This window comes from Pteronotus mesoamericanus, unplaced genomic scaffold (genome assembly GCF_021234165.1).
Source record: "Pteronotus mesoamericanus isolate MK-2021 breed Mesoamerican mustached bat unplaced genomic scaffold, CSHL_Meso_final contig_164, whole genome shotgun sequence".
In the NCBI taxonomy this organism is placed as follows: domain Eukaryota; kingdom Metazoa; phylum Chordata; class Mammalia; order Chiroptera; family Mormoopidae; genus Pteronotus; species Pteronotus mesoamericanus.
This window is the reverse complement of record NW_026555065.1, coordinates 1,409,308-1,426,467: the sequence shown is the minus strand read 5'-3', so window position 1 is coordinate 1,426,467 and position 17,160 is coordinate 1,409,308. Positions and strand designations below refer to the sequence as shown.

Here is a 17,160-nt window from a genome sequence, read left to right as displayed (position 1 = left end):
GACTGAGGGGGCCTTTGGGGTCTGCTGAGGGCTCCTGCCCGGGCCCCAGACCAGCCACTCTCCTCACCTTGTTCTAGGGACTCCCCCTCCCTCCTGCTTCCCAAATTCACAAAGCAACAGCCCCAGCCAGGCACAGCTTCACACTGACTTTATTCACACCTCTCACCACCCGATGCTGCCAGCAGACAGGGACCGACCAGAGGCTGGGGAAACCCTAGTGGCTGCAGAGGGGCCCCAACGTGAAAGGAGAATCCGAGGCATGGGGCTCCCTGAGAACAGAGGAGGAGGTGGGGCCCAGGGAAGGCAAGACAGGCCCCTCAAGACCCACAAGCACACGTGGGCCAGTGCTGGCTGGGAACGCGGCCGTGATCCCTGCAGCTGTGAGGAGACCTGTACATAGCGCCTGGAGAAGCGGGGGTGCGTCCTGCTGGGAATGAGGCCTTCCTTTTCTGGGAGCAGGGCCCTGGCAGGAGGCCTGAGGTTCAGACTGAGGCAAGGCCGACTGCAGGGAGCCTCAATACCTGCCCCCCAAAGGAGTTCAGGGAACAGGGCAAGGGTTTGAGGACCCTGCCATCAGCTGCAGCTCAAAAACCTGCAGTCAGGCTGACAGGAAGTGAGTGCCACGACCCTCCTGGAAGATGGAGACGGAGCTTCTGGCAGAGGGAGGTGGCTGGAGAGCTGCTATCGCCAGACCCCAACATCTGGCTGGGGAGTAGGTGAGCAGGCTGGCATGTGCATCCTTGGGGCCGGGTGGCTCAACACCCCGCACAACCTGAGGCAGGGTGAGGGCCTGGGGTGCACATACCTCTTTCAGGGTACAAGGACAGTGACCATATAAAACTACTCATCGATTCCCAGGCTGTCCCAAGAGGAGACTGCAACTAGCCCACCAACCCACTTTGGAACCCTGGGCCCATCTAGTGGAAATGAAACCCAGAGAAGGGACATGTTTTGCTCAGTAATACACAAAAAGTTCATGTAATACACAGAAAGTTCATGTAACATATGTAACCTGGCTTCCAGGGTCAGGGTGGGTCTGAGGAGTGGGCCAGGGGCTAGATGACATGCCAAATCCCCTCCCCACAGCCCCACCCAGGGCTCCCCTGTACAGGTACCAGGAGCTTCCCAGGAAGGAAGGATCAGCCCTGAGCAGTGAGAGTGAGGGGCCCCGACTCCAGGCAGGCTCCCAGGAAGGCACTGCTCATATCTTGGCCTGGACACACTGCCTGTAAACTAAATCCCACCCTGGAGAGATCCCAACCAAACAGAAACTTGAACAAAACAATTGAGTCTTCCGATGATACACTCCACACGTATGTGCGCGCACATACACACCTACCTCTCCATGTGCACAATGTGTACTCTCACTCATGTTCTCAGTCATGGTTATGCACACGTGCGTGCGCAGCCCCGGCCCCCCATGCTCACGCCCCCGCTATGGCCCATCTCCTGCCAACAGAGCACTGGGGGCCGGTGCCAGGGACTCAGCGTCGGCTGCTGATGTGGAGGGTGTAGAAGGCCCAGGGCTCAGGGACGTAGATGACGCCTGGGTACTTCTTTCTGAGTACAGGGTCATTCCATAGCCAGGCGACCCAGATCGCCACCAGCAGGAGGGTGAGGGTGAAGGAGTAGAAGAGGAAGAGGCCGTTGCTGTCCAGAAAGAGGCTCTTGCGCTTCTGGTGCAGGACAAGGGCCAGCATGGCGAAGAAGGTGAAGATGAAGAGGATGAAGATCTGGCCCTCGGTGACCAGGTACCTAAAGGGCCAGTGGGTGAGGTGAGGTGGGCGCTAAGACAGCCCTATTCTGCTCGGTGTCTCCCCTCCATCCGGGTACCAGGCGGCCCCGGCCAGTCAGTCAGAACAGCTCGTCTAACGAGGGGCTCCCGGGGCCATCCCGCTCTGAGCCACTGCCCACGTGCAGCACAGTGACTTGGCTTGCAGAGTTACTATTTTTTAAAATGTCGAGTTTGTTGCCAATAGTTAAATAACTAAATACCTGAAAATAGGGATTTCTGGATTCTCTGGTCACATTCCACTTGTGTTCCCACATGACAATAATTAGCGGGGAAAGCAGGTGCCCCCATTAGAGCATTACTCTAGTTTGCCACAATCCCCACCATTCCCCGTTGCCTCACTTGATGTCTGCTTGATGCATTCCCGTTACCAGCGTGGTTCCTATGTACACCTGAGTTTGGGAATGCAGCTGCAATTTATAGAGGTTGTGACTACTGTCTCCTTGAAGGCTGGGACAATCTCGTCTCAGATCTCCCAGGGTTCCCTGCAGCTCCACAGGCATCACCTAGCACATGGTCAGAAACTCAGGGACACCTGTTGGAGGGCTTCTAAGAGGTTATCTGGTCCGCTCCCCTGCCTCTCGAGAGAACCCAATGGTGACCCACTCCACTCAAGGAACTATAGCTCTGTGGCTGTGTGACATTGGGAATTTACATGACATCTTAAAGCCTGTTTTCTTTCTCAGAAAGGGGGCATAAATGGCCCTGTTTTCAAGGTTCCTGACAAGAGCTGTGTACCTCTCTGTTAGGAAAGCATACCATTCAACAAGTGGTTGCTGCTACTGCTGTAGCTATCACCGCACCAACACACTGTGTGTACAAACTGGGCAGGAAGCTCTTCCCTGCGTCTACCCTCCTTCCCTCTTGCTGTAGTTGACACTCATTTCTTTCAATCCTGTCCTCAGGGGGGCATACAGATTCACCCTGGCAGACCCTCTCAGCCCACCTGGAGGTGGGTTGCAGCTGGCTCCAGGTAAGAAGGTCCTTTCCATTTTGATGAAGGCTTCCCATGAGAGAGGGGTCAGTCCTTCCCGTGACACTCACCATCCCACGGGGGAGCCTGTTTTCAGGGTGGAAGTGACAGAGGAGGGGTACGAGCTTGGGTCCTCTCTAATGGGAAGAGAGAGCTGGAGGGAAGTAGACACCCGGCAGAGAACTACGGGCCATGGGCTTTCCCTGTATCTGTCTTTGTCATCGCTGTGGTGCTTTGCAGTTTATAAACCCCCTTGGTCTCCCCCTGGGTTCTCGCTGTCTCCTGAGAGGGAGGCAAGCAGGTATTACCTGCATTCCACAGGGAAGGAAACTGAGACCCAGGGCGCTCTACAGGGCTTGGTGTTAGACATGGAGTCTATTGGCCCCAGCGTAGCACTGGGGATCTGGCAGGTGGGGCACCGCGTAGAGGGGCATGAGGATGGAGACAGCACCCTTAGGCCTGGTTTTTGGGTAACAGACTGGCCACCACATGCCCTTGTCACTGCCCCCCAGAAGAGGAGGAAGCAGGGGCTCCAATATGGTGAGGTCTCACCTGGGGTCACATACCAGCTCTGTGGTCAGGAGCATTTTTACTGCCTGGCTCACTGAGAGTCCCCCCAATCCCGTGCCCCTGGTCCAGTGTCCACTCACCAGTAGTACAGGCCACTGGGCACCATCAAGAGCAGGGCTGCCCTTGGCATTGAGCTCTCGGCTTTGGTGGGAGTGAAACAGCCACTGAAGTACATGAAGAGGATGAGGAAGAAGGGGATGTACCTGCAACAGGGAAGCCAGTGCCTCAGAGGCCTGCCCCGCTGCCCCTCCCAGACCCTCTTTCCCATGAGTCCTTGTACTGGTTTCTTGCAACATCCCGTGCAGTGTCACCTCATGGGTTACAAAATGCCTGGTTTGGGGGAGCGCACTTGCAGTCCCTGCCAGCCTTTCCTGTGCAGGGGGTCCAGGGTGGGACAGGAAGCAGGGAGATGAGGCCGGCTCCCTGGGCACATGCAACTCAAGAGGCCCACAGGCTGGTCGGGGGTTGGGGAGGTCGGGATGTCCCTTCCACACTGCTCTGGCCACCTCACTTATGGCATGTGCGTCAGAGGGTGTCACGCCTGAGGTAGGGTGCTGTAGGGTTACAGCAGCCCCGGCCTCTCACTGGCTGGAAACAGGTGGACGCAGCAGGGCTGAGCAGAGAGCGGCCTGAGGTCCAGGGAAGTAAAAAGCAGACTAGCACCTGCTGGGGGCCTCGAGGGGCTCTGTGAAGCCCCTTCCCTCACACTCAGCCCACAGCCTCACCCTTGCACTCCCCTCCCCAACTCACTCCAAAGGGCCGCCCTCTCTCCTCCCCACACAGGCACCCCTTTTCCTTTCTCACGTCCCCTCTTGTCTCCTCTCCCACCCTTCTCGTTCCCCCTCCTTTGGCCCTCATACAGTCCCCTGTCCTCTCCTGCTATTTCAGGCCTCTGTGCCTCTCTCCTTCCCCCTTCTCCAGCCTTCCACGGGAAGGCTCTTCTGGCAAAGGTCAGGGAGAGCTGGCAAGAGGCCTGTCCAGGACCCCCCAAGCCAGCAGGAGCAACCCTGCAGGCTCTGAAAGTCCCTGGAAACACAGTGACAAGTGTAGGGCACGTCTGACCTGAGAGCCCACCCCACAGAGGAGCGAGGCCCCCAGGTCCAGGGCTGTCGCTGTCACTACCTAGCTGTCAGCCCATGCTCATACCTTCTTCCACTGGCCCCAGCTTATCCTGCGTAAGTGGGGGGATGGGGTGGGGTTGGAGCAGATGACTGGGTGACTGCTCCCAGCTTAGGCTCTGAATGTCCTGTGGCTGAACCCCCAATTTTGCGGAGTGGAGGGGTAGGGGGAGGGGCTCTCCCTCGGAGTTCTGAGTGGGGGGAGAACAAACAGCACCCCCCCCCCCAATCTGGTCTAGCTGGCCCTTCTCAGCTGCTTCTCTCCTCCACCCTCAAAAGGCCGCGGCACGACATGGTGGGGGTCTTCAGCCCCGCATCACCCTGCGGGGTGGGGGGGGATGTTTATCAGTGCGAAGGCCTCCTCCTCCCCCATCAGCTGCAGGCTCCGGGCGAGGGCGGGACGGCTGATCGCTGCCCTCTAGTGGCCATCGCAGGCACCGTCCGGCAGGAGGCGGCGGAGGGGCCAGGGCCGGGGCACCTCACCCGAGCGGACCTCACCGCGCCCGCGTAGGGGTGGTGAACCCATTCCAGCTGCCGCGCTCGACGCCTGGAGGCCCGAAGCGCACAGAATCTGGCCCGGTGTCTCTGAGGCCCGTGGAAGAGTTGGCGGGGCGCCAGGGCCCCTGCGTAGGCAGACTGGCCCCATCACTCACCACATGGAGTGGCCCAGGTACTCGTCATAGTAGTAAAGCAGCTCGAAGGAGTCGATCTGAGGGTATAGGGGTAACAGGGTGAGAGGGGTGGCCACACAGCCCCCCCACTTCGTCGCCACTCTCCCCCACGTCCGCCCCCTTCCCCAATCCCCACACGCTGCCCTCTGGTGGTCGGGATCGGGGCCCAGCTGGAATTCAGCGCGCATTTCCTAATAACAGGTGTCCTGCCTTGTGCTGCGACAGTGCCCTCACTAGCAGACTGCCCTCGGCAGAGGGTCGGCACAGTGACGGGCGGGGGCATCTCTTTGGCCTCCAGGGTTTAGGTGCAGTGGGCGAGGCGGCCTCACCAGTGTCTCGGGCTTGAGATTCTTGATGATGGGGTTCTCACGGACTGACAGATGGTGCTGGTAGCCACTGAAGAGCAGGCGGTGGTTCACGGAGTCGCCCACCAGGTGGATGCTGGCGCCCATGATGAAGGTGATGATGCTGACGTAGACCATGGAGCGAGGCAAGGTGCGGGGTGATCGCTCGATGAGCTGCGGTCACAGGGGGTCCCAGTGCTTTAATCCCGCCTCCATCACAATAGGAGACACCTCTGCCTGCTTCCCTCACTCGCATCTGGGGTGGGATGGGCGCCACCCGCTGGGAAGTCACTCATAAATTGTGGGTCCCTTTAGTGGGCCATCCCAGCCTCTGGAGTCTCACATGATACCTGCAAATCCAGCAGGGCCATGGAAAGAGCACCTCCGTACCCCAGAGAGGAAAGAGGGGCCCGCTCATTGCTCAAGGTGACACACAAGCCATGTCCTGGAAGTGACAGCTAGGCCTTCCACCCAGACGCCGGGGCGCCAGGTTCAGTCCTCCCACCTCCCAGGGTTGTGCCCCTGGGTGGCTGGGCGGGCCTGTTGAAGAGACCCACGGATTTCTGTGCAATTGGTCCATGGCAAGCACAAAAAGAATGACAGGGATGGGATAAGGGAGGGTGCTTCCAAAGTTACATTATTTAACTGGGGACTCCTCTGAATTCTGCAATTATACATTTCTGACATTCAGAGGTTTGAAATATTTAAAAACAAAATGATGGGGATAGTAGATGGTGATAGTGAAGAGCCCTCATTGTGGCAAAGTGCAAAGCTGGCAGCCCTGGCTAAGTCTGCTCCCAGTGGCATCTCGAAGTCAGGGTCTCCAGGCCAGAGGATAGAGCTCCCCCTCTGCTCCTGCCTTTCCTGTCACCTGGCCCTCGCCTGCCTTTCTAACTGGTCCCTGCCCTCTTCCAGGGCAACCCAGCCTCTCCTGTTTCAGCCTCCCAAAATGTATTCTGGTTTCTTGAGCATGGCCTTGTCCTTAGGCCCTCTGCCTGAAGGCCTCTCCTCCTTCACCCCAAATCAAACACCTCCTCTTGGGGAGGCCGTCTCCACCCCTCCCAGCCAGAGGCACCCTGCCTCCCCTGGGCCCCCAGGCTCTTGGTGTGTCCCCCTATCACAGGCAAGCCTGATTTAGGGCATGCCCAGGGCTGGTACCAGCTCCCTGTTGGCTGGAGGTGGCAGTGAGGGTGGGAAGGAAGGGCAGGGACACTGGGACTGTACCTTGAGCAGGAGGAAGGGTGTGATGATGTTGTAGGCCATGTGGAAGTAGTCCCCCACGCTGGGCTTGTTGAGCGGAAACCATTCGAGAGGGAACACCAGCTGGGGAGCAAGGAGAGGAGTGGGTTCGCCAGGCAGAGCCCTGCGAGGCCCCTGGGGAGTCAGCCCCCACCCCCTTCACACACTCTTCATTCTTTCTGTGATCTCTTGGGATCCCCTTGGCAGTCCCTGGACAGAGAAGCAGAGTTGCAGAGAACTCAAATGGACTTGTCCCCAGGCACACGGTACACACAAATCCAGGCCTGAGCCTGTGCCTCTCACAGTGGGTACTAAATAAATGTCCCTGGGTACTGGCCTGGTAGTTGGAGGCTCCTTTGGGACTCATTGGTGCCACCAACTTTCCTGGTGACCTTCCCCTCTCTAGGGTTTCCCCATCTGTAACATAAGAAATGTAGCCCAAGTGGTCTACAGGGACTCTTAAGGATCAGGTACTCCACGTCCTCTGATGATGACAAGCTCTTCTGGTTACTAGGCCCAGGTATGGAAAAATGCCCTATCCACTGAGCAGATGGACTACTTCCAAACCGGATCAAGAGAATACATCAGGGAACAAAGGAGAAAATAAGTGAGTTTTCCAAAGTAGCCTTAGTTCTTCCTTTCCTACCTCCCTGGAGAAAGGAAGCAGGCCAGGGGCAGTTCATCCTTCTGGTCTACCCCAGGAAGTCCTGGCTTTGTGGAGGTCAGAGTGAACATCCTTATTCACGGTCAAAGTATTGTACACACACACACCGCCAACCTATACTTCTAGTATCCGTTGATTGAGAACATGTGTAATGACCCAAAATTTCAATAAAAACTTAAAAATTTTTACTCTTGTAATTCAAAACTGCCACACTGGATAAGAGATTAATCTGCGGAAATACAATTCCTAGGATACAGAAATCTCAATTTCTTTCTTTCTCTCTTATTCCTGTGTGTAGCACTTTATCTTTATTTATAGCAAGACCTGTATGGTGGCTGAAATACTCTTTGTGTTAGCAAAATACCAGAAACACGCCAACTCTTCAACCAAATAGGACTAATCAAATCTACTATAGTACATATTTATTATAGATAAAGAAGGTTCAGTAGCCATTAACAGAAATGATGTGTTATATGTTATAAAAACCTGTAAAACATACCGCCTGTCAAAAAGGATGTGCACGTGTGTCTGTATGAGTAGAGAAAGGAGTGGAAGAGTGTCCTCCAAACTGTCAGGGGCAGGACTGGAAAGGGAGAGTCTCACTACTTTATACACCTGGGTGTGAACTGACTTGCTACAGCTAATATTTATTACTTTAAAAACTGGTAAATAGTTTAATTTTGTAATTATTAGAAGTTTGGGGCTATCGTGCGTACATTTGAAAAGCTCCCGTGTATACGTGAGCTTTTCAAATGTGTCTTCTCCCCACAAGTCCAACTCTAGGCAGGGTGAGACTGAGTCCTAATGAGTAAGCAAAGCCATGAGCCTGGTCCTGGCCCCATCTCTCCTGTCCCCAGAACACCAGTCTGACGGGCAGTTCCTTTGTCCTCCGATATGTGGGACCTTCATGTTGGAAGGGGGCTCAGAGCAGCTAGTTTGCCAGTCTTCTTGCTGATGAGAGAACCGAAGCCCAAGTGACAATGGCTTGCCCATGGTCACCCAAAGCCTGATCAGATGCCCTGACTCCTGACTCTGTCCCTTTTCTTTCTCCTACATTAAAAAAAAAAAAAAGTCTGCAGAAAGGAGAACTAGCATCCACCATAATGCCTCCCCGACACACTGCCAGGAAAGCTCTTCTTCGTCCCCTTCGTCTTTGAAACATGTATATAATAAGATTGTTAGGATTATGGAGTAAAGAAATGGGGACATCTGTAATAACGTAAACAATAAAAATAAAGAACAAAAAAGATTCTTAGGATCGTAACTGACTTGTAATCAGTCAATAATTCATGCCACTTAGGGACCTCTTTTCTCCTTAAACATTTCAGGTTGCTCTATAGTATCCATTATCCCTGCTTAATGGCCAGGTAGTATTCTCTATAATTGGTACAGTGAAGCTGATTGACCCAGTCCCAGCTACTGGACACTGAAATCACTTGCAAGTTTTGGCTATTGTAAGCAATGCTGAAATGAACATCTTTGGGTAGAGAGGTTATGTCTCTGGCTGATTACGTCTTCAGGGTAGATTCTTGGAAGAGATCTGACTGTGTCAGAAGGGATGAACATATCAGGGTCCTGGAGAGACACATGAAGGGAAGGGGGTGGGCTGTGGGGCCGGAGTGCCTGGGTGCAGATGCTGGCTCGCCCGCTTGCCAGTGGGTGAGCTTGAGCCAGTTACCCTCTCTGTCCTCCAGTCTTCTCATCTATAAAGTTGAGATTAATGTAGTGTTTATGTGAGAACTAAATAAGTTTAACCACATAGAGCTTAGAACAAAGTAAGCACTTAATGTAAGTTAGCTGCTATTTCTACCTTACTACGATTATTATTCACTCACTGAAAGTGTACTGAGCACTTACCGTGCTAGGCACTATTCTAGGTAGTAGTTATCACCTTGATGAACTGCTTTCCAAAAGGACTTTGCTAATTGACATTATCACTAGCATGTATAAGGGGTCAGTTTCAGCAGAGGATATTATTTTTACCACCGCCACACAAAAATTAACAGCTTGGTACGTGGTGGTACCTCATTCAATTTTTTCACATTCTGTTATCTACCTGTCTATCCATCTGTCTATTACAAGTGAGGGGCTTTGGTGCTTGTTCAGTATTAATCTCCTCTGTGGAGGCCACCACTGTACACTGACACATGAAGTAGCCTTGGAGGGAAGGGGAGTTTCACCAGGTAGCATAAAAATTACCTGAGACTCAGAGTCATACATTATCTGGAAAATCAGCCTATACTCCACCTCCAGAAAAATACTACTATTCCGAGGCTGTGGGGATGGCCAGGGGGGAGGCTCTGCCTCCCTTCCCATACTCCTCTAGTTTGGTGGCCTGGAGGTGAGATAGAAGTGGTGGCACAGTGTGAGTGCTCAGGCTCCCTGACCCCTTCCCCTGCTTGCTGGCAGTTGCCTCGCCACAGTCGCAGAGTCAAAGGACATGAAACCATCCAGGCCTATTCTTGCTGTTTACCAGTAGAGGAAATGACTTGCCTAAGGTCACTCAGCTAATTCAAGTCTCACTAAGCCTCCTCACTGCTGGCTGGGGCTGTCCACAGCTTCACACTCACCATGGCAATGGGGCGGCCAAAGTCCAGAAGCCAGTTCTGCAGAGTGAAGTAGAACCACAGGTCGAGGTGGAAGGGAGCCGTGCCGGCGGCCTCATCGGCTTTGATGGAGCTGTGCCTGCAGACGAACCAGGCGAGCATCAGTGCTCTCCCTTCCTCCCATGGGCATCTCCCCGCCGCCCGCCACCAGCGAGCCACACAAAGGTCCGGGGATTTGGGAGCAGAAGGAAACACACATAATTAAGTTCTAGGAAAAGGATTTTGCAGGAAATACTGGGGTCTGGGCCTGTGGCCAACGGGAAGGTGGCCGGGGAGTGAACTCCAGCTGCCCTGACTTAAGCTCCTCTGGGATCCAGGAAGGAAGCTGCCAAACAGGCATAGTACGTGTCGGCTTGCCTCACCTATAGGATGAGGAAATCAAATGGGGCAAAGGATACAAACGCAGCTGAAAAACATGGAACATGATGATGGATGGTAGCAGCTAACCTTTATTGAACACTTGGTGTATTCCAGGCAGTATTAGAGCTGTTTACATGTATCATCTCATTTAATCGTTTTAATATTCACAGAAACCTTTTGAGGTTGGGCTATTACCCCCATTTTACAAGTGAAAAAATGGAGACCCCAGGTATTAAGTAACTTGCCCCGTTACATTGCCACATATGTGAATCTACATGATTAGGTGTCAGAGCTTCTATTTTTAACCCCCATCCTATCACTGTGCCCCATGATTGGTCTGTGGGATGGGCGTGTGACTTGAGCTGCACCTTATTGGTGCAGCCCTCTCGTGAAATTTTCCTTAAAGACTGTAGACTCTGGATGAACAGGGCCTCCCTCCACTTGGTTCCTGAACCAGGAGCCGGTATGAATGGGGCTGCTGGTATCCCTCTTCCCACCAGTCTACAGTGAAACCTAAGAAGGAAGCCAGCAGGGACAAGCTGGTGTGACAGCCACGGTAAAAAGTGGAGCACCACACGACAATACATCTTTGGATGCCCCCCCCCCCACCCCGGCAAAACATTTAGCCTTCTGCTCTTTACAGCTGAGCTGAAGTTCAAGGGCCACAGTGCATGTGCCGCCTTCTCCAGGAAGGTTTCCCCGATGAAGCTTTTCTTAAAGCCCCACCAGTTCCACTACAGGGAGCGCTTCATCTCTGACTCCCAGCCTGACCCATCACAGGGCGGGAGTGTTCCTCTCTTATCCAGACCTTCAGAAAGAGGAGTGACCGTTGGTTTCTCTCACTTCACCCACCTTCCCGTCAGTCTAAATCCACTTCTCAGCATCCCTGCCACTACTTGCACATGTCCAGGGACAAGCAGCCCACTACTTCTTAAGATGATTGAGGTGTGCGTTTCATTGTTCCATTTATGCTGAGAACAGACACGGTGTGGCATGGATTTGTATTCTCCAGAGTTCTCAGCTCAGTACCTGGTTTAGGTTCAGTGATTACTAGCTGGTTTGAAACAGTCTCAATTACCAGTTACTCATTCTTTTTAGTGGCAAACATTAGCTTAAAGGCACCCCAGAGGTTTTCCTGTCAAGGCTGCTATTGCTTCCTTGACTTTCCAGAATCCTTTACAGCCAATTCCAAGGATGGTCCACACTGGGCTGGCAGAGCAACTGTGAGGCTGGGAAGGCGAGCTCCCAGGGATCTCATCATCCTCTGGTCACAGACAAGACAGGTGGCGCGGGCCCTCCCAGGTCAGCGGAGTCTTCCTGTCCCCTCTACGCAGTGTCCCCACCGCGGATGGAGTCTGACTGTGTGCTATGCCAAGAGCCTCACCTGTACGGTCTCATCTCATCCTTACAGCAATACGAGGAAGCAGGGCTTTTACCCCCGTTTTACAGATGGGGAGACTGAGGCTTACATGCAATAAGTGCTTAGCCAATGTCACCCCTACTGTAGTAAAGAGCTGCGGCGACTATTCCTTGGTTACCCCATTGCCCATTCCCTGCTTCTTCTGGTAAGAGATGATGTTTCTGCCCTGGCCAGGTAGCTTGGTTGGTTAGAGCGTCATCCTGCCACGCCAAGGTTGCAGGTTCTATCCCCAGTCAGGGCACATACAAGAAACAACCAATGAATGCATGGATGGGTAGAATAACAAATCGGCGTTTCTTTCTCTCTCTCTTCCCCTTCCTTTCCCTAAAATCAATTAAAAAAAAAGTTTCCTTAGCCACAGAGATGGCCAGTAACCCAGGCTGGACCGAGTGGGACTTTTCTAACTAGAGTTTGTGGAAAGCCCTCCTTCCCTTTTGGTGCTGGGGGGCTAAGATGCAAACCTAGAGCTGCCTGTGGCCGAGGTTCCAGCTTCAAGAGACAGCCCAGTGAGGATGAAGCAGCCCTGCTGAAAGGACCAAGGAAAAGCAGGAGAAAAAGCTCTGAGAGTCTTCACACACCCAGGTCCAGGCATCCCCAAGGCCCGTGATTTGGCCACATGAGCCGATACGTTCCACTTTGCTGACGGTGCTTCAGTTCACACTGGCTTTCTGTCACCTGCAACCCAAGAATGCGGAAGAGCAGAGGATTCAAACCCGGGTCGCCATGAATTTAAGACCTGTGCTCTTCATTGCTTGCTATTCTGTTTCTGTTCATTAGAATATGCTGTGCAGCACATTAGGAGGTCAAGTTAGAGAGGGGTCAGGGCAGCCTGGAGAGGTACAGGAAGTCCAGGAGGAAGGGAGCCCAAAGCATGGACGGGAGGATTTAACCAGGCAGAAAAGCAACAGGAGAACAGGATCAAAGGCCTGGAGGTGGAAATGAGAAAGGCACTGCATGGAGTTGAGATGCCCGGTTTATGGAAGGGAGAAAGAGAAGGGCGGAGGGCTGGCTGAGCCTCAGGTTGGATAGCTGTGCAGAAACTGGCTGGGAGGACTGCTCAGGGATCTGAGCCCAGTGACTGGTATGGAGGCTCCACCCTGCCCTTCCCCCTTAGTGACCACGGGGCAAGGCCTCCAAGAGCAGCAGATAAGGATAACCGCTGGGTCTGAAGAACTTGGATGGAGGAGGATAAGACCCCGCAGTGTTTTGCTCTAGAAACCTCCAAACTGGGCCAAGAGAAGGATGTTTGGTACAGGGAATAAAGGCATTTTGAAAGCCTACTGTAGTAAAGAGCTGTAGCGACTATTCCTTGGTTACCCCATTGCCCATTCCCTGCTTCTTCTGGTAAGAGATGATGTTTCTGCCCTGGCCAGGTAGCTTGGTTGGTTAGAGCGTCATCCTGCCACGCCAAGGGTGCAGGTTCTATCCCCAGTCAGGGCACATACAAGAAACAAACCAATGAATGCATGGATGGATAGAATAATAAATCGGCGTTTCTTAATGGGAAAAGCATGTAGGCGTGGGTCTCAGGAAGCTGTGTCCACATAGGGACTCAGTAACTACTTCCTCCTTCCCCTCAGGAGGTACCTCAGTTAAGGGGGATCCCTGCCATTAGTCCAGTCTGGCCTAGCAGGGCAGGGAAAATGGGACAGGTATGGGGCAGACTCCCAACTTGGGAAACGCTGATCAGCATCTGTTCTTTGCTGTTGGATCTCTGACCATTGCAGGCAGATCACGGAGGGTGAAGTCATCTTCTCCTGCCTACCCTGTCCTGGGGACCAACAACCATAAGCTTGTCCCAAGTTGCTGACTCCACAGACTTCACACCCTGACACCCCCTGCCCCCAAGTCTATGCCAGCTCTAGGTCTCCATCATCACAGACTACTGCTGAGAACAAGAGTGACAGCACAATGGCAGGTAACCCGAAACACGGCTGGCCTTCCTTCCTCCACGGGGTTCCAAGTCTACCATATGGGGAAACTGATACCGCAACAGCTGGGGAGCGCATACCATGCAGCTGAAATATTCAAAGCGGTCGGCAGCATCTGCGAGACTGCCTAGCAGGAAAGGAAGAGGCCTTGGCCATGGTGGGGTAAAGCAGGGACCACGAAGAGGGCTATTCACAGAGTAAGTTAGGTTCTATATAAAGAATGGTGAAATACCTGACACGATGCAAAGTTTCCACAAAATATGAGAAAATAAAGGCAAATAGGAGGAAAAAAGGCAATTAGAAACTCTAAGAAAAACAAAAGCAATGTAAGAAAGCCAATGTAACTGTTAAATATGACTTGGCTCTGTAGGGAACACTATATGGCTTATTTAATGGAAATCTGTTGATTTTCAAAGTTTAGAATCAATCCAGATAAAAACACTGAAGACAATATGGTTAAAAAACAGCAGCTGAATATTGTCAACCTTGACAACATTAAAGTAAACTATGTATAACAAGAGTTGGAGGAAAGGGTAAAGATAGCCAAAGGGTAGAGTAGGTAGAGGACTAACATTCTCCTTTTGAAAAGTTATCAAGAGATGCCGCCTACAACTGACCAAAAAAGAAATAATGGTATATAGTATTCTCTGAAGCTATAATGGTAACAAAGAGAAAAACTAAAAATAGTGATTAAAATCATCATCTTGTGAAGGTGAGGGAGGGAGAAGCAAGCTAACTCACAGGCGCAAGAAGCCAGTTGGTAAACATTAGCTTAAAAGGTGAAACTGATAAACCAAGAAATAGCAGCTAAACAGAACTTTTAAGAGTGCAGACTTTGGAGACTACTCAGGTTCACATCCCAGCTCTACCACTAACCAGATCTTCCGCAAGCTACTCACGTGCTGGGCCTCAGTGTTCTCATCTGTAAAATAGGGGATAATAGATCCAACATCAAGAGTTGTGGGTGATGTGCAAAATATGTGCAAAAACTTAAGAGCAGGGCATGGTCCACAGAAACTGCTACATAGTGTTTATTATTATTATTTAGATATATGACTAATGGGTAGAAACAGCTAAAAGACACTAACATGGTTGTGTCTAGTGCCAGAAAGAAGTAAAACAGGGGACCGTTGCTTTTTACTCTAACCCTCTGGGTATTTTATTGGATCTCAGGCATGTATTAGTTTGATTACAATACCCCAAAAAAACCCAAAAAACAAAACAAAAAAAACCCCAACCAACCAAAAAAAAAAACCTGTCAACAGAGCAGGAATGGGCTACCTTAAAAGGTAATGAGCACCTTGTCATTAGAGGTGTGTAAGGATGCAGCAGAGGAAATTCATGCATCCTAGGAATTAGGATGATTTTACCTGTGAAGAGCAGCAATGATATGGAGAACAGGCCCAGAGGCACCCAGTGAAGGGGACAGAGACACCCTGAGAGAGAGCCAGCCTCTCACCCCATCCCCAGGGAGCATCCTAACTGATAGGGAGCCCGTGCAGGAGTAAAGAGAGGCATTGCTCCTTAGCAGCTAAAGTGTAGTAGTAGGAGCAGAAGCCAGAAGTCAGAAGCCCTGGGTTTAGGCCCTGGTTCTTGCCAGCAAATGATGTAAACTCTTGGGTCTCAGTTTCCCCATATGCAAAATACAAAAAGACTAAGATGCTGCACATGGAAGGCCCACATGTTGAGAGAAAGTGGTGACCACATCTGATACCCACAGACTGTTCTAATTGAGCTCCCACAGTTCAGAGCACTCAGACTCCCAGCGTGAAAGGGATCCTGACCCGAGATGTCCCTCAGTAGCAGGAGAAAGAGTTATCCTCAGCCAAGCCTCAGACTTCCCACCTCATCAGAAATCATACCACAAGTTTCCTAGGATCAACTCTGAGCACACTAGTTCTCAAGAGAACGTTCTGTGACTCTCCTGTACCTACAGAATAAAGGCAGCATCCTTAACCTGCCAGTTACAGCAGGAACTAGTGTGAGGCACACAGAGCCCAACTCTTAAGTAGGCACTCACTCTCGGGGTTGTACCATGTCCCTAGAGTGTCTCCTTAAATTCTGCACTTTGGTCCTAGCCTGGCCATTAAAGGTCCTTCACAACCAGTCTGCATCCTCTTGCCACTGTACACCTAGAAAGCTCCAGGACCATCGCATTCTTTGCCCTTCCCCAGACTCCCTCTGGAACAGCCTTTTTTCCCTGTGACACCTACCGAGTCCTTTGCGAATCAGCTCAAGTACCCCTTCCTCCACGAAGCCCTCGAAGCTCCTTCCTCTTTCCTTACTGTGAGCCCCTCCCGGCTTCACCCTGTCCACCCCCGTAGTGCCTGGCACAGCACTGGGCACTAGAGATGATCAATGAATGCCTGCTGATCTACAATGTTTCTAGTCTGTTAAATGGGATTAAAGCAGAATGGAGGGAAAGGTTAAAAGGTGGCTTCCGCGCCTCTTCCTCCACCCTGCCTGGTCCCAACTACATCAACCAATAACGTCTTCCCCTTGCTGAGAACCAGACGGCGACCACGTGAAAAGAGCCCTTCCTCATTCTTTCTCTGGAGAGGAGCGTCCACACTTCTCCCTCTTACATTTACATTCTCAATCTTGGGTTCCCCGGGACAAGGAGTGAGCTTCCTCAATAACACCAGGATCCACGTCCTAATCAGGGTTGCGGGGTCCCGAGATCTTGGAGGTGGCACTCAGGTTTGCAAGCGCGTCGGGGTCCCGAGTGAGCAGTGGTGTCCTCTGGGACTGCCGCCCCTGCCCGGAGTGTTTAAGGCCCCTGGGGAGGTCTTCCAAGCTGAGTGACTGTCTCAGCACCGGCCAGGTCGCAGGTCTCGGAGCGCCTCCAAGAAAAGAACGAAATGGGAGGCGAGGCTCAGGCGACAGAGCACTGCAAAGGCAGAGCAGGGAAGCCCGACCCGCAGGCGGCCTCTGACCCACCCGGGGCCCGCTCCAGCCGTGCCGGGCAGCCAGCCGGTCCACCCGGGCCGCCCGCACCCATCACGTGGCGGGGACGCGGTTCCGCTGCACTCCGCCGGAGCGCGCCCACCTGGCTTGCAGGAAGGAGGCGCCCGGCTGCGCGCCCGCCGCTCCTGGCTGCTGCCGCCTCCGCGCCGTGCCCTCCATGGCTGCCCCGCCGCCAGCCGGCCGGCTCCTCGGCCCTGCTTTCCTAAGTCAAAGAGGGCCCGACTGGCCTGACGGCGGCGACAACAAATACCGCGCGCGGGGGCGGGCTGGGGCGGGCTGGGGCGGGCCGGCGGGAGAGCTCAAGGCCTGAGGCTGGGCGGGAGACAGAGACGCAGGGGCGGGGCTGACGGCGGAGGTTAGAGAGGGAGGGACCCGGAAAAGGACCCAAGGAGCAAAGAAGGCGGGGCGAGCTCGCGGTGGGTGGGAAGAACGCAGCGATCTCGGTGTCTCCGGCGAGAAGCGGGGGCGGAGGCCCGTCTGAGCTGCGCGTTTGGACAAGTAGGGG

At 53.1% G+C, this 17,160-nt stretch overlaps 1 protein-coding gene across 2 annotated transcripts; it reads right to left on the bottom strand.

The window, feature by feature from the left end:
- Nucleotides 1–153: 153 nt before the first annotated feature.
- CLN6 (CLN6 transmembrane ER protein) lies at nucleotides 154–16,877 on the bottom strand. Of its 2 annotated transcripts, XM_054565229.1 has the most exons (8): nucleotides 16,738–16,877; nucleotides 9,942–10,056; nucleotides 6,693–6,791; nucleotides 5,454–5,642; nucleotides 5,107–5,162; nucleotides 3,416–3,538; nucleotides 2,739–2,852; nucleotides 154–1,755 (listed from the first exon to the last, which is right to left on the bottom strand). In XM_054565229.1, the coding sequence occupies exons 1-8, from the start codon at nucleotides 16,812–16,814 to the stop codon at nucleotides 1,485–1,487; spliced, it is 1,044 nt and encodes a 347-aa protein (XP_054421204.1). In that variant the 5' UTR covers nucleotides 16,815–16,877; the 3' UTR covers nucleotides 154–1,484. The 2 variants fall into 2 exon arrangements, with proteins under 2 accessions (XP_054421204.1, XP_054421205.1); XM_054565230.1 differs by lacking the exon at nucleotides 2,739–2,852.
- Nucleotides 16,878–17,160: the final 283 nt, after the last annotated feature.

Excerpts from the sequence above, each read along its gene's own strand:
- CLN6 (XM_054565229.1), bottom strand. The coding sequence starts at position 16,814 with ATGGAGGGCACGGCGCGGAGGCGGCAGCAGCCAGGAGCGGCGGGCGCG. Across the intron at positions 10,057-16,737 it reads GCCTCCTTCCTGCAAGCCAG|GCACAGCTCCATCAAAGCCG; the intron begins GTGGGCGCGCTC and ends GTTCGTCTGCAG. Across the intron at positions 1,756-2,738 it reads CAGCTGCAACCCACCTCCAG|GTACCTGGTCACCGAGGGCC; the intron begins GTGGGCTGAGAG and ends CTGGCCCTTTAG.